Source organism: Corythoichthys intestinalis, chromosome 6, assembly GCF_030265065.1.
Source record: "Corythoichthys intestinalis isolate RoL2023-P3 chromosome 6, ASM3026506v1, whole genome shotgun sequence".
Lineage (NCBI taxonomy): Eukaryota > Metazoa > Chordata > Actinopteri > Syngnathiformes > Syngnathidae > Corythoichthys > Corythoichthys intestinalis.
In genome coordinates this window covers 54,910,022-54,925,841 of record NC_080400.1, presented here as the reverse complement: position 1 = coordinate 54,925,841, position 15,820 = coordinate 54,910,022, and the positions used below count along the sequence as shown (strand labels likewise).

General features: G+C 39.5%; 1 protein-coding gene across 1 annotated transcript in view; it reads left to right on the top strand.

The window, feature by feature from the left end:
• The window catches only part of gucy1a2 (guanylate cyclase 1, soluble, alpha 2), a 101,716-nt gene that overhangs the window by 71,609 nt on the left and 14,287 nt on the right, over window positions 1-15,820 (top strand). Inside the window, exons 5-7 of the mRNA XM_057839729.1 lie at window positions 501-713; window positions 1,201-1,473; window positions 6,455-6,598. Of these exons, the coding sequence (XP_057695712.1) occupies window positions 501-713; window positions 1,201-1,473; window positions 6,455-6,598 (630 nt within the window). The remainder of the gene's footprint in view (window positions 1-500; window positions 714-1,200; window positions 1,474-6,454; window positions 6,599-15,820) is intronic.

Here is a 15,820-nt window from a genome sequence, read left to right as displayed (position 1 = left end):
CTAACGTGATCTTCCGTCATGAACATTTTGTTTTGTAAAGAACCATTTGCTGACCTAACTCATTACAATATACAGTACTAGAGACCTACAGTATATGTAACCAAGTGAGACATTTGTTTTATATTTATGTTAATGTGTTAACAAGTACTCAGCATATATTTGTGGTTTGAGGACATTTAAGATGGACATGGTCTTTATAAGTAGGGCAATAGTTCACTCGCTTTTTAAAAGCTTTTTCCACCCTACACAAGCCAACATGCATTATACATTAAGCCTTACTTAAAGGCTTTCGTCATGTCTAAACCATAGAGACCCGATGTTGCTATAATTATCTTTGTTGAATTTCGGTGTGTGCAAAAGTGTTTTCCCCCCTGCAATTTGCATAATACAGGATCTCCAATTTGGCTAAACAGTAGATACAAGTTTTGTGGAATAATTCTAAGTGTTTACATAGATTTTAGTTGATGTACTGTATGTCTGCTTTGTCATTTAATGGCCAGGTCATGGAGTTGAAGGGTCAAATGATCCATGTACCAGAATCCTGTTCGCTGATGTTTTTGGGCTCACCCCGTGTTGACAAATTGGAGGAACTGATGGGCCGGGGCCTCCACTTGTCAGACATCCCAATCCACGACGCCACACGGGATGTCATACTGGTGGGGGAGCAGGCCAAAGCTCAGGATGGCCTCAAAAAGAGGATGGACAAGCTCAAGGTAGAATACTCACTGTTGGCTCTACGCACATGCCTGGTTTTATTTTTCCTCATGAGTCAAATCTCAACACTGCCAGACATGCTGGATGCAGAGCTCCTGGGACTTGCTCCTATAATTTGCTTTCAAAGCCTTCATGAGCAAGTCACTGGGTCCTGACCCAATCCACGTATCTGCTCTGTGCATCATCTCTCGCTGCTACTACTCCCCCAGGCCACGCTCATAAATAGCTGTATTTCACTCAAGTTGCCTGGATGAACAGTGGTAGCACACTACATCAGACAGATGCAGAGCTCGCCCACAGACACAAATAATAGCACCCAGACACACACACACAAAATCAACACGTAGATACATTCACTTTTTTTTTTTGTTTTAATCCAGCGCAGTACTCCCACATCCTGTAATCACTGTCATCGGCGTCGTCATCGGAGCAAAACACCGCAAACAAAACCTCTTCATCGCTTTCCTGCTCATTCTCCTCTTATAGGCGACATTAGAGCGTACGCACCAGGCATTGGAAGAGGAAAAGAGAAGAACTGTGGACCTGCTGTATTCCATATTTCCAGGCGACGTGGCTCAAAAACTTTGGCAGGGTCAACCAGTGCCTGCTCGCAAGTTCGATGACGTCACCATGCTGTTCTCTGACATTGTGGGCTTCACCGCTGTGTGTGCACAGTGCACGCCTATGCAGGTCATCTCCATGCTGAATGAGCTGTACACTCGCTTTGACTACCAGTGTGGCATTCTAGATGTTTATAAGGTTAGTCGACCAAAAAGAATGCATGCATATGAAGTAAGCATTGTTTGTTCGTGTGGAGCCATATAACACGAGTCTCTGTCACACAGTTCTCAAATAATTTACCTTTCGCAAAAGCGCCCCCTCCCCCTTAGTTACGGTTGCAACAGGTTACAAATAGCATCCGGTTAATGGGTTGTGCCGGATGCCAGACACATCACTGAAAAGGCCGAGTGCCGTCCTAAAACTGGACAGGTTGTCACCCTAGTCACGACCCATAGCTCGTGACCATAGGTGAGGGTAGAACGTAGATCGTCATGTAATTTGTGAGCTTTGCCTTTTGGCTTACCTGCAGAGTGTTTTTACTTTGTAGCAGTACCAGTGCACGATGCTCCAGATTGAGGCAAAAGTTTTGATTGAAAATATAAGAAAATAGAGTTTATGGAGGGGCTGGGTGGGGGCAGGTCCCCCGTGGTGGCAGAAAAGTGTCATTGCAAGTAACTGACTTTCCTATATATATGAATTTAAAATTGATAGTTTTCCGGTAATATATTGTCTATAAAAGTTGTAAAGCAATAAAACAACAAAAATGAATGAAATGAACAACAACAATTTTTATTTATAATGGGTCAAAATTATTTTTCGAACAGATCATGTGACTAGCACCTTAGACGGTCAAATTGTCATTGCTTTGCTTAGCCAAAACCACCCGAGGACCGAAGAGGCAAGATGGATATACTGAATTTTTTCAAACCTAAGCTTTCAAAAGCGACAACAACTACCGAGAAAGAACCATGGATTGAAAATGTGGACCATGAAACGCCAGAGAGCACTGCCAAAATGGTGAGCGCAGTTTAAATTTGCCCCACTAAAGACGCTAATTGTACAACATCGCTACCACCAGTGTCTTGCCAATGTACGTAGTTACCCCCGTCAAAAATTGTATCCCCTGGCCATGGGAGCGCACACACACACGCACACACAAACACATTAGTTTAGCCTTTTTTTAGGTTCAGTACGTATGATACATTATACGACAAAAAATGTTGTTTCTTTTTATGGATGGGCCATGTTTTAAAACCTAGTAGATAACTATATCACCAAAACATGGAAATCAAGCAAATCATTGCAGCGCAGTGGCTCCGCACAGGGGATACAATTTTTGACAGTGGTAACTACACTGGCACAACACCAGCGGGAGTACCATATTCAATGGATGACGATATTGGCAAAAAGTATAGCTGTCCTAAGCAGCCTGATCAAAAATGATGGGGGAAAAAAACGCAGATTTTCAAATTATTATTATTATTATATATATTATTGTAAGTTAATTTTATTGCTGACACTGCGTTTCGGGATCATCAACATGTTGAGCCCACCCTGCCCCAAAAGTCAAACTCCGCAAGCTATAGAGGCAAAGCATACAGGTTCAACACTTACAACAAGCAAAGGGTTGGGATACTAAGGTGTCCATTCACAAAATGTTACATGTTTTAAAAAAATAAAAAAATAAAAATTCAAGGCGCTTATTAGGACACTATTTTTACTTAAAAAGAGGAAGTATCGCAATAATGCTAGCGTGGCCATAGAGCTAATGAAACACCTATACTTAGACGATGTAACATTGACATCCTAGAAGGATAAACTAACTTGTAGTTACTGTTCTCAATTAACTTTTATAGCCAGTTTTATGAACGTTCTTACCTCTGCTAAAGCGAGCAGGCTAGCTAGTTAGCCTCTTGTATTAGCTTTATGTTACCTTAGAGCACATGTACAGTATGTTTGTTTATTTGTGAGACATTTACCTGGGAGTGAGGCCGTCTACACTGTTTTATCCGTTGAAGGCACCAGTCCAGTTGTATTTTTTTTTGGCTTAGAGAAGGGAAAGAACCGTACCCCCCCAGATACTGTTTCGGTATCTCCTGCCTGATTTACATGCGCCATAGGACATCATTTTGGATGACCGCAGCTTGCTGATCCTTTCCAGGGCTTCCGTAAAGTTAGATTGCAATTGGCAGTCAGGTAAGGCTTGCAGTAACCGCCAAAATAATAAATGGGAGATAAAGGGGGAATGCTGAGTTCGTCGGATCATGCTCACTTAACAAGGGTTGCGAGGACGTATGATTGGTCAATGGCTATTTTGGGGGCGGAGTTTGCAAAAGGTCCATTTGTGCATTACATACAAACAAATGAGCATGCGATTGACATGACAACCCATAAATGAATAAGTATCTGTAGCAGCTTCAGCACCGGTGTTTAGTACATATGATTGCTACTTAAACACAACAGAGCAAGAGAAGAGATTGTCAGAGAATAAACTCCACAACAGAGCAAGAGTAGAGATTGTCAGAGAATAAACTCCACATCCTTATGCTGGCATTTTACTGGCATTGTGGAATAGTTGAAGTGGGAGAATGAATTCCCCCATCCTGCATTGGTGTTGTTTATACAAAACAGTGACACAGAAAATGTTGGAAAACTGCCTACTTTTACTGGGATTGTGTAAGAAGCTACTTGTGCTTTTGAAACTCTGAGGATAATTGTTTGACAAAATCAGAGATTGATGAAAAAGTTAAAATACCCTACTTTGTAGTCACAGCCCTTCATATGATATCGCTTTTTATTTCAATCATTCCTTATTGTAGAAAAGCTAAAAGTGGCATAAATTTGTATTTGTTTGTCCTGAAATTGTTTTTTTTGTGTGTAATTTCCCAACTTTAATGTTTGCGATCATGAAAGAAATTATTATTATTGCCATACTTTTCGGACTATAAGTCACAGTTTTTGTCATAGTTTGGCAAACAGTGCGTCTTATATTCTGGAGCGACTTATGTGTGTATTTACGGTCGGGTCGGCCCGACTTCGCCTTGCTAACTTTTTAAAAAAGAAATATATATTCATATATTTATACTAAAACAATGTATGGATGTTAAATAAGATAAAATAATTTGGATAAAACGGAGAAGGCGATGCGTATGCCTGCGCACTTGAACACAGTGGCCCCGCTCTCTTTTCAATCTTCCCCTACCACCCTGGTGCCCTCCACGAGCATCATGGTATTTCCTTTTCGATATGGAGCAGCACTGGAGTGAAAAACAAACTCAAGACAGGGGAATTGAAAAGCAAACAACTGCGGAAGGAGTGGAACATGGAAAGGATTCAAATTGCTATACGGAAACCTGTGTCGGCTTCGCTGAATGTAAACTAATGTGGCGCTTTGGTCTCATACGAGAAATATATTTAACAAACTTTTCCAGCGTTATTTCATTGTGTAAATGCATTTATAATGATCATGAAAATATGTAGACTATTTAAACATTGAGAAAACTTTTTTTTCTGCCAACTCGAGGATATTAAAATTAATGTCAGATCCACTATCCACCTGTTAGAACAGACACGCAAATATAAAAGATATAAATGTTTATTGAATATCCATCTTACAGTCTTGTTTAACTGGAAGAGTTCGTTACAAAAGACAGGCTTTAATTTGTTATCATTATTCATTTAACGGCATCGTCACAAACGTGATCACACAAAATGCCACCACGCATCACGTCCCTGCATTTCCTCCTTCTCCTGAGTCTTCACATATAAAACATAAAATTTCTTTTTTTTGGGGGGGGGGGGGCTCGTGCCTACGAATTAAACATAAAATTTAGGGTTTTTTCGGGCTCGGGCAAGCAAATCGAGTTCATTGATCGGGCTCGGGCCGCATCGGGCTTTAATACCCGCAGGCCGGTCGGTTCGGGCTGGATTTTTCAGGCCCAATCTAACTTCTAGCGTCATGTAATGTTAGCATACCAAATACACCTATTCAGCTTGCTGTTCTCTATTGTATTTTAAATTGCCTTTCAAGATGACATGTATATTCTTGGTGCTGGATTATATCAAATAAATTTCCCCCCAAAAATGCGATTTATACTCCGGTGCAACTTATATATGTTTTTTTCCTTTTCATTGCGCATTTTTTGGCTGGTGCGACTTATACTCAGGTGCGACTTATAGTTCGAAAAATACGGTATTCAAAGCTATTTGGTCCTTTGTGAAAAAGTAATTGCTTCTTATACCTAATAACTGGTTAAACCATTTTTTTTCTATAAGTAGTAACGATCATATTTCAAATATCAGTGGAGATAAAGTATTTTTTTCTTTTTCAGTTGAGAAAGCATTAACCATCCTTTTAAGGTCATGCCACAAGCATTTTAATTGTATTCACAACCACCAACACTATATTTGTCTGTGGTATGGTGTTCTTTTCTGAAACCAATTTGATCTGTCGGACACGGTTTATGTAAATTATTTCTTAATTGAACAAGCTTGAATCCTGCTTGGGTGCGGCCAGTGAATATGCACTCAGCTTTCTAACAACTTTTCTAACTGAATAACAATTTATGATTTAACAAGGAGGGTAATTTCCATATTTTATTTCTCTTTATGAGTAAAATGTCAATTAAAAAAAATTGAATTTCGTTTATCTTTTTCTTATATTTACATTTCTTTGACTATTTTAAACATGAAAACTAAAAAGAAACTTATGAAGAGGGGAAAACAGTTTTTTTAGTACAACGCTGTATGTATGGTTACAGGGAGGAAGAATGTGTGTGCATAAAATAAAACACAAACACAGGTGGACAGCCGTATATTGGCATTGTCATGGTTACTGTCCAAATGACTTACAAGCTGGAACATTTAAACGAGAGCTGTTTGTCTGTTTCCTCTATTCACCCCGTTTAACTCCCCAGCTCTTTACTTCTTTAAAACACATTTCAGAATGGAAATAAGAAAAAAAACGCGTGATGGCAGTTTCATTTCTGTGTCAGTGTGTTTCTTGTTTTGTTGCTGCAAAAGCTCTATTCTTGTATGAATAATTTTTTCAATATACCTGCCTGTCATCATGGACAGCGTTACTTTTACAGTTATGCTATTAACAGAGAGAGCTGTGCTGAAACTACAATCTAAAGTCATTTTTCCAAGTTAAAAAAAAAACTTTTTCTTTCCCCAATAGATAGAGACCATAGGTGACGCCTACTGCGTGGCAGGAGGTCTTCACAAAAAAGTCGACAGTCATGCAAAGCCCATCGCACATATGGCTCTGAAGATGATGGAACTTTCTGAAGAAGTCCTCACACCTGATGGAAAGCCTATTAAGGTGAGCTTAAGTACAGTCACCCATCCTGGCAAAGGTTTTTTAGTTTTAATACTTCATAAACTTTTTTTTTTTTAAATGGGCACATTTACCAAACATTAACATTTCAAATAACAATGTTAACTGGAATTTTAATTTACTTGAGGACGATGAGGTAAAATATTTGTTGTACCTTTATTACTGCTAGTTGGTTGGTTTATACATACAGTACAGGCTTCCCAGATAGCAGACTGACATTGAATAAACGGTGATTTTCCATCAAAATCATCTGTATGGTTGACATAGAAATTTTCGACGTCAAGTGACGTTGAAACAGCGTTGTTCTATGGTATGTCATGCGATGGTTGGGTTAACATTGTTTTATAGTTGATGAATTAATGTTGACATATAGTTGATTTATGATTGACTGGGAAATTTGATTGAAAAGTCATTGAATTATGTATAAACGGGTGTTTTGGTCGAAAACATTGATTCAGCGTTGTTCCAATATTATTAATAATCGAAATGACGTTTAGGTTTTGTAAGGATTTCAACGTTGAAACAACATTGAGGTTACAAAAGTGACGTTGATTCAACGATATAAGATCGACAGCAGAATGTTGATCCAACATCTTTTCAACGTCGGTCTGCGATCCGGGTTTGTTTATCCCTAAAGAAACAATCAAATAAACCGCAGGTTAATGTGCAACATGTCCTTTTTGAGTGGATGTGTATGTGGATCGAATGAAGGTTTCTTGATTTTGTGTTTGGAAAGCTAGATATTCCTCAATGTTTGCTTGTCTGGTGTGTTGTGGAAGCGTGTGAGGTAACCAGGGGTCGGTTGGAATGCGTTACTTTTACTCCATTACATTTACTTCAGTAAGAAGTAGAGTAAGAGTAGTTTTACTAAGCGTTACTTTTTGATTTTACTTGAGTAGATTTGTGAAAAAGAAACTCAATCTCCACTATTTTGGCTACACTGGAGTTGTTACATTTGTACTTTTTTACTTTTTATTCGACATATTAGATTTTACTTTGTTTTTGCCAGAGATGCCCACAGTGGTTTTACCTGTTTCAACAATGAGACATCGCAACAATAATCACTTGGCTCCATTATACCAATCAGACATAACAACTTAAATCACCCGACCACATGCAAACTTGGAGTCGAACGTCCTATGATCACGCTGGCCTATTCAATCACGTGGCATCTTTAAAGCGCTATAAAAAATAAACTATTTCATATCGTGCTGCACTCAAAATAATTCGAAAGCGCAAATTTCAGCCTCTCTACCAGTTTTCACTTGCACAGATAGACTACAAAAACCAGAGATACGGTGCTGGCCAAAAGTATTGGCACCATTGCAATTCTGTCAGATCATGCTCAATTTCTTCCAGAAAATGATTGCAATTACAAGTGCTTTGGTAGTAATATCTTCATTTATTTTGCTTTCAAAGGAAAAACACAAAAGAGAATGAAAAAAAAATAAATATAATTTTACACAAAACTCCAAAAATGGGCCGGACAAAAGTATTGGCACACTCAGCCTAATACTTGGTCGCACAACTTTTACACAAAATAACTGCGAACAACCGCTTCTGGTATCCATCAATGACATTCTTACGATGCTCTGCTGGAATTTTAGACCATTCTTCTTTGGCCAATTGCTCCAGGTCTCTGAGATTTGAAGGGTGCCTTCTCCAAACTGCAATTTTCAGATCTCTCCACGGGCGTTCTATGGGATTCAGGTCTGGACTCATTACTGCCCACTTTAGAAGTCACCAGTGCTTTCTCTCAAACCATTTTCCAGTGCTTTTTGAAGTACCGTATTGGCCCGTAAATAAGACGGTGTTTTTTGCATTGAAATAAGAGTGAAAAAGAGGGGGTCATCATATATTCGCGGTCTAGACATTATACCCATTCACGACGCTAGATGGCGCCAGATATCATTGAAGCGGTGTTCTGTCATGACGGATCTCAGCTACTCTCCCCATTCACGACGCTAGATGGCGCCAGATATCATTGAAGCAATGTTCTGTCATGAAAGATCTCAGCTTCTCTCAAGTTTAACCAGTTTGCAATTTTTTATTGCAATGTTTTTCCTTATTCAGATTTGTTTCAAGACTACAGTTGCAGTTAGACTTCACTTTGATGGTTAATGCAGTTATTGCAATTTTGTTGTTTTATCACAATAGATTCGTGTATTTACATTTCCAAAATCAGAAGCCATTCATTTACGAATTTGACTATAGTTTACATATTTAAATGTTCAGATATTAAGATTTGAATGAATTATATATTGTTATAATCATTTGTTTCTGATGTACTGTAAATAATATCTCTATAAAAAATTAATTTGGTGTTCAAAAAGTCTTTTTTCAAACTTGAAAAAGAGGGGTCGTCTTATAATCAGGGCCGTCTTATATTCGGGCCAATACGGTATGTTTTGGGTCATTGTCCTGCTGGAAGACAGATGACCTCTGAGGGAGACCCAGCTTTCTCACACTGGGCCCTACATTATGCTGCAAAATTTGTTGGTAGTCTTCAGACTTCATAATGACATGCACACGGTCAAGCAGTCCACTGCCAGAGGCAGCAAAGCAACCCCAAAACATCAGTGAACCTATGCCATGTTTGATTGTGGGGACCATGTTCTTTTCTTAGAAGGCCTTGTTTTTTTCTCCTGTAAACTCTGTGTTGATGCCTTTTCTCATCTGCCCATAAAACATTCTTCCAAAACGTTTTTGGCTTTCTCAGGTAAGTTTTGGCAAACTCTAGTCTAGCTTTTTATGTCTCTGGGTCATAAGTGGGGTCTTCCTGAGTACCCTACCACAGAGTCCCTTTTCATTCAGATGCCGACAGATAGTACGGGTTGACACTGTTGTACCCTCTGACTTCATCACAGCTTGAACTTGTTTGGATGTTAATCGAGGTTCTTTATCCACCATCCGCACAATCTTTCGTTGAAATCTCTCGTCAATGTTTCTTTTCCGTCCACATCTAGGGAGGTTAGCCACAGTCCCGTGGGCTTTACACTTATTGATGACACTGCTCACCGTAGACACAGGAACATTCAGGTCTTTGGAAATGGACTTGTAGCATTGCTTCCTCACGATTTCACTTCTCAAGTCCTCAGACAATTTTTTGGTCTTCTTTCTTTTCTCCATGCTCAATGTGGTACACAAGGACACAGGATAGAGGTTGAGTCAACTTTAATCCATTTTAACTGGCTGCAAGTGTGATTTAGTTATTGCCACCACCTGTTATGTGCCACAGGTAAGTAACAGGTGCTGTTAATTACACAAATTAGCGCAGTGTTTTGCAGCCGATGTGCCGTGGCACACTAGTCAGGTGTGCTGCAAGAAATTATCCACTATCGCATTTTTTGTTTTGTTTTACATCGTCGGGCGGAGTTGCAGTAGAAAAGAAGGAGTAGGTAGAACGTTCTCGGCCGTGTGCAGATGAGCGAGGTATTGCTCGTGTTGCGTTCAAAAACTGCTCAGATTTCTAGCCATCAGCCACCTTGCTGTCCGCGACAATGTGGAACCCAGTACGTCTACTGTACATCATTTGATTACTCGTCAAGTGACGATATACACGAAAGTGTCCTATTTTCTCCATATGTGACAACCGTCAATCCTCCCCCTGTGCTTTCTTCCAACACATTGTCGAGGACAGCAAGGTGGCTGATGGCTAGAAATCCAGGCAGTTCTTGAATGCGACACAAGCCAACAGCTCCATGGTGCCAAGCAAGCTTTAACATAGTCTCCAACCGAAACACCCATCACTTCAAACTATGGACTGTTTTGTTTGCCTTTGTGAAAACAGAGAAACAAGCAACTTTTTTTGACAAAAACTACAAAGGTAAATGAGAAAGCCCTTCAAAGGCAGAACTTTTTGCTAAATCCAAGAAGTCCCACACTGTGGCAGGGACATTAATACTACCTGTCTGCAAAATCATTGTCAGCGAGATGCTCGGCCCTAATGCGATTAAAGACATGGCTATAGTTTGAAGTCCCCTGTCTGATAATTCTGAGCTTTTCAAGCCTAACCCCTATTAAAAATATTTAAAAAATAAAAATATATATAAAAAATAAAAACAGAAAGGGACTGAGATGTTGAAGAAGATTCCTGCCAGCATATCGCTTTTGTATTAATCTAAACAGACTTAAGCTTCACACTGAGTAAGTATAAATAATGTGAAATTATTTTATAATTAAATAATGTGAAATTATTTTATAATTAAATATGCTGTACAGAAAGTAATTTTGGAACATCTTTGGTTTGTGGTGCGCCGCGAGATTTTTTCCAATGTAAAAACATGCTGCGATTCAGACAAGGTTGAAAAACACTGAAATAGAGAAGCATCACATGATTCATGATCACATGAAAAAAATTCCATTCTCTTTTGTGTGTTTTCATTGCAAGCAAAATAAGGAAGATATTACTACCAAAGCATTTGTAATTGCAATCATTTTCTGAGAGAAATTGAGCATTATCTGATAGAATTGCAGGGGTGCCAATACTTTTGGTCAGCACTGTATGATTGTTTCAGTTTCATAGTAGGGAATATGTTTTCGCCACTAGAGAGCAGTTATACTCTTTGGATGAATGATGTATCATTTCTGTAGATTTTTCTAGACACAATTGAATGATTTTTGAGTGTCTTATTGTCCTAATATGTTCATGTAATATGAAATATTGCAGTACAATAATAGCAGTTCATATTGATGACATGCTGAGACAAAAAATATACTATTGTTAAAAAAAAAAAAATCTGACATCGTAAGCAGGCACTCATTACTTGAGTATTCCTTTGACCGAATACTTTTTTACTTGTACTTAAATACATTTTTGGATGACTACTTTTACTTTTACTTGAATATTATTATTCTAAATTAACACTACTCTTACTTAAGTAGAATTCTTGGATAGGGATGGCTAGGCCTCCCCTGTCACAGGATGAAAGCATATTCTACAGTACATTATTTTGAACTAGCTGAAACCAAACTCAAAACAGCCTTGAGCCAGAGAAAGCAAAGAAACAAGTGGAAAAAACTAGAGGTGCAACAATTAATCGATTCATCCACAACTACAGTGCCCTCCATAATTATTGGCACCCCTGTAAAAGTTTTTTAGCTTCTAATAATTTTTTTTTATTCAAATAATATGGGACCTTAATGGAAAAAAAGAGAAAAATCCAACCTTCAATACAAGAGCATTCATTCAGTGGGGAAAAAATCCCACATGAAGAAAAAAATATTTGACATCAAATAATGTGTGTCACAATTATTAGCACCCCGGGTGTTAATACTTTGTACAACCCCCTTTTGCCAACAAAACAAGGTCTGGGGACTGAGATGGTGTCAGGGAAAACGCGGGCAGGTGGTGTGGACCCAAATGCAGGGAAACAAAAGGCAACCAGGGAGGTGGTGGTGATCTCAAAAAACATTTTAATAATAACTAACAAAACACAAAGTACAACCAAAAGTGCTGGGGATCAAAAAGGCAAGGTTCAAACAAAACTTAATTTACCAGAGGGTTTAGAACACGAGGGCTTTGACAAATACATAGACAATGACGCAACAAGGAGTGAAAAGAAACTGGGAGCTTTTATACACACAGAGACGAGGGGTAACAACACAACGAGGAACCGGTGAGCACAGGAGGATTCAGATTGGAGGATAAACTAGGAGGCAAAACAGGTGAAATCAATGGGCAATCACAGGGACAAGTCACACTAGGAGAAAACCAACACAAAACCTAACAGGTGGCCATGGGAGGAGCTTGATTTTGTGTCTTGTGAACCATTTCGGTGTAGATTTGGCCATATGTTTAGGGTCATTGTCTTGCTGAAAGACCTATTGACGACCCATCTTCAGCTTTCGGGCAGAGGGCAACAGATTTTGATTTGAAATGTGCTGGTATTTCAAAGCATTCATGATGCCATGCACCCTAACAAGGTTCCCAGGGCCTTTGGAAGCGAAACAGCCCCACACCATCACTGACCCACCCCAATACTTCACAGTGGGTATGAGGTGCTTTTCGGCATGCACATCTTTCGTGGCACGCCAGACCCACTTAGAGTGTTTGTTGCCAAAAACCTCAATCTTGGTCTCACACAGAAATACACACGGTCCCAGTTGCTTTTGGTCAGATGATGATCAGCTCATCAAAAAGCTCTGCAGGAGCATGATAACGATCCTGATTATTTGATTCAGGTGTGTTGGAGGAGGAAGACATGGAAAACAAGCTGGATAGGGGCTCTCGAGGACCGGACTTGGGCACCCCTGTTGTACGCAAACAATAACCGAAATAAACTGACAAGCTATTCAACCAGCCTGTTTCCAAATGCAGCAGTTCAAAACTACATTGCCCATAATGCCTAGCGCAGCTGAGCTCACTGATTGCTACCCTGTTAGCGAGTATGGGAACCGTGGCAAAATCAGACTTTGCTATAAAAGTTTACAATCATCGGCAGTGGAAAGATGCGAGACCAAACGGGATTTTACAGATTACACCAGTACAAATCTCCTACAAAAGTCAACAGTTGCCATTATATACGTATTTATTGTATTATATTATTATTATTATTAATATTATATTATTTATCATGTTATATTAAAAAAAAATGATAAGACAGCTTTTTAGAATATAATACTAGCATTCAACCAAATGAACTAATGGAGAACAATTGCAAGACTCATACAATATACTGCATCTCTGTGTACACATATAACCCTATATACAACAGAAGACATGTGATCGACATTAACAGGAGATAAACTTACAGAAAGGTATATAGAGCCACGTCTTTTAGAACTCCTTATTGAACTCCTTACTGTAGTCTGATCTCTCGCCAAACCGTCAGTAGATGGTGGTAATTCCCCATGAAACAAAGGTTAAACTGCCAACAAAAAAGAAAAACATCTACTCCTTCTCCCGCCCCTACTAGTAGGAGCCACTTCAACGCAGGCAAGTGCTGCCCCCTAGCGGCCAGAGGGATTCTCTTCAAATTAGTCCCGTGAAAAATCATAAAAGACGGAAATTTTCATGAATTTATGAAACCCGACCTGACGCTCCGGAGGGCACGTAATAAAAGGACTTGTCCGGGCAAAAGAGGACGTTTGGTCACCCTAACATAGTGATGCTAACATTAGCATGTCTCAAATAGATGCAAACAACATTACTGAATGAGTATATACAGTAGCATGCTAAAATATAGTGCTGAGTTGCCTCTCAATGTTGTGAAATAAAAACATAAAAACGCATGAAAGTGCAGAAATTACTATCAATATGGGAACATAAGAATGTAAACATTATATAAAACTCACACTCATAGCCTTCTGAGGGTTTTTTCAGTTAGGATTGTGTTGAATTAAGAAGCTAAATGAGCACAGCCATGCTGCTTTCTTACACACATAAGTCTGTCAGTACTTCCTACTTTCTGCTTTCGTTACTTCCTGCTTTAGAACGACTTAAAGCATAAAATCTTACATCCAAACAAATGACTGTTATAATTAACTAATTCACAAAGAGAGCATGTGACGGCAGAACACTGTCTAAACTACCTTCTTAATAAAGCTGCAAAAACTAATCGATTAAATCCATTAAAATCGATTCATAAATTGGTTGCCAACGAATTTGGTTTCGATGCAGTTGTGGACTACAAGTCAGGAAGTTGTAAAAAAAAAAAAAAAAAAGAAAATTTCAAAGAAATAGTCCTCCATTTTGTCTTGATTGTTACTTACAACATGCCTAGAACAACTTCAAGGTAAATTGTAGATGTAATTGAAAGAAGACCTTTATTCGATTAATCGTTTAATTAATCGCCCGATTCATTGATTATGAAAATAATTGTTAGTTGCAGCCCTAGAAAAAAACCTTAACAATCTTGCCTGAGTTTTGTGACAGGGTGCCTCTGTTTTACACTGAGCGTAGGCTTGCCACCCGTCCCTTGAAATACGGTTTCGTTCCCTAATTGGGAATTAAAAGTTACGTTCCGTATTGACTCAATGAGGAACGCAGTTTATTCCGTACTTCACAATTGTCCCATGGGGTGACCCCACGCGGCTCCGGTGGCTCCGGTGGCGGGCGGCGGTGCGCCCAGCCCATGCACGTCTGTCACACACAAACCAACACCTCCTGCGCTCATGAGTGACCACTGAGCCAACAATAATAAACAAAAAGGGCAGGAGATATTAAAGACAGCAAGATCTGCCTGCCCGCTGCTGTCTGCCCTGCACTGCGCTCCACTTCCGGGTTCGTTGCCTAGTTACCTCGTTCGCTCTGTTTAGCGCAACGCCCTGCGCGTTTTCAAAACAAAAATGTCTTCTTCAGCAGCAGAAGCTCAGGACACCCCACCTCATCAAATAGCAAATAAACACTGAATAAATAGTCCTACTGCGGATATATACTATCTGTTGATTGATAGTGAATTTGACATCATCCCACTCCTACCCTCTAAATTACTGCAGCTGAGGTGACACAGGTATACCACACAGTAAAACGTAGCCAGCCAGAGCTACAATAGTGTGGACACAGGCTCAATCAGAAGATTTTTATGTGATTCCAAAATGGTGAAGAAAATGACTTTGGGGAGAACAAAGCAAGAGGCACTGTTGAAACAAGTCCTGGGTACAAAGGCAGTGGGTGATGTGCTCAAGATCTTAATGTCACCCATCCCATTCTCCATACAGACCGATGCCTCGAATAAATTGAGCAGGAAGATGCTTCCCCTTGCTGTCCAGTACTTCAGTCCAGAGTCTGGGCTCACCAACAAAATGCTGGACTTCATAGATAATGCAGACGGGTCAGCTGCTGGAAGTGTAGCTCTCCTGGAACAATCCGTTAAGAAATTTGGCTTGTCAATGGATCACGTGACCGGATTCAGTGCCGACAACACAAATGTTAATTACGATATTCACAACTTCGTTTTCACTAACCTGCAGAAAAGAACAAAACACTCTGCTGCAAGGAAACTGCCATGCCCACATAGTGCACAATACAGTTTTCTCATCTAAAAATATATGGGGTTATATTGCTGACACTATTCTGAGCAAGCAATAATGGAAATTGAGCAAAAATAACCTAGATTTCGAGCACAAAAAAATATATTGAGCGAGCCGTTAAAGCTTTTAAGCGAGCAATCGTAGATTTTGAGCACAGAAAATAATATTGAGCAAAAAAAAACTACTCTGTGCCGCTCAATTCCCCCCTCCTGCTCTCGCTACGTATCTCGACTC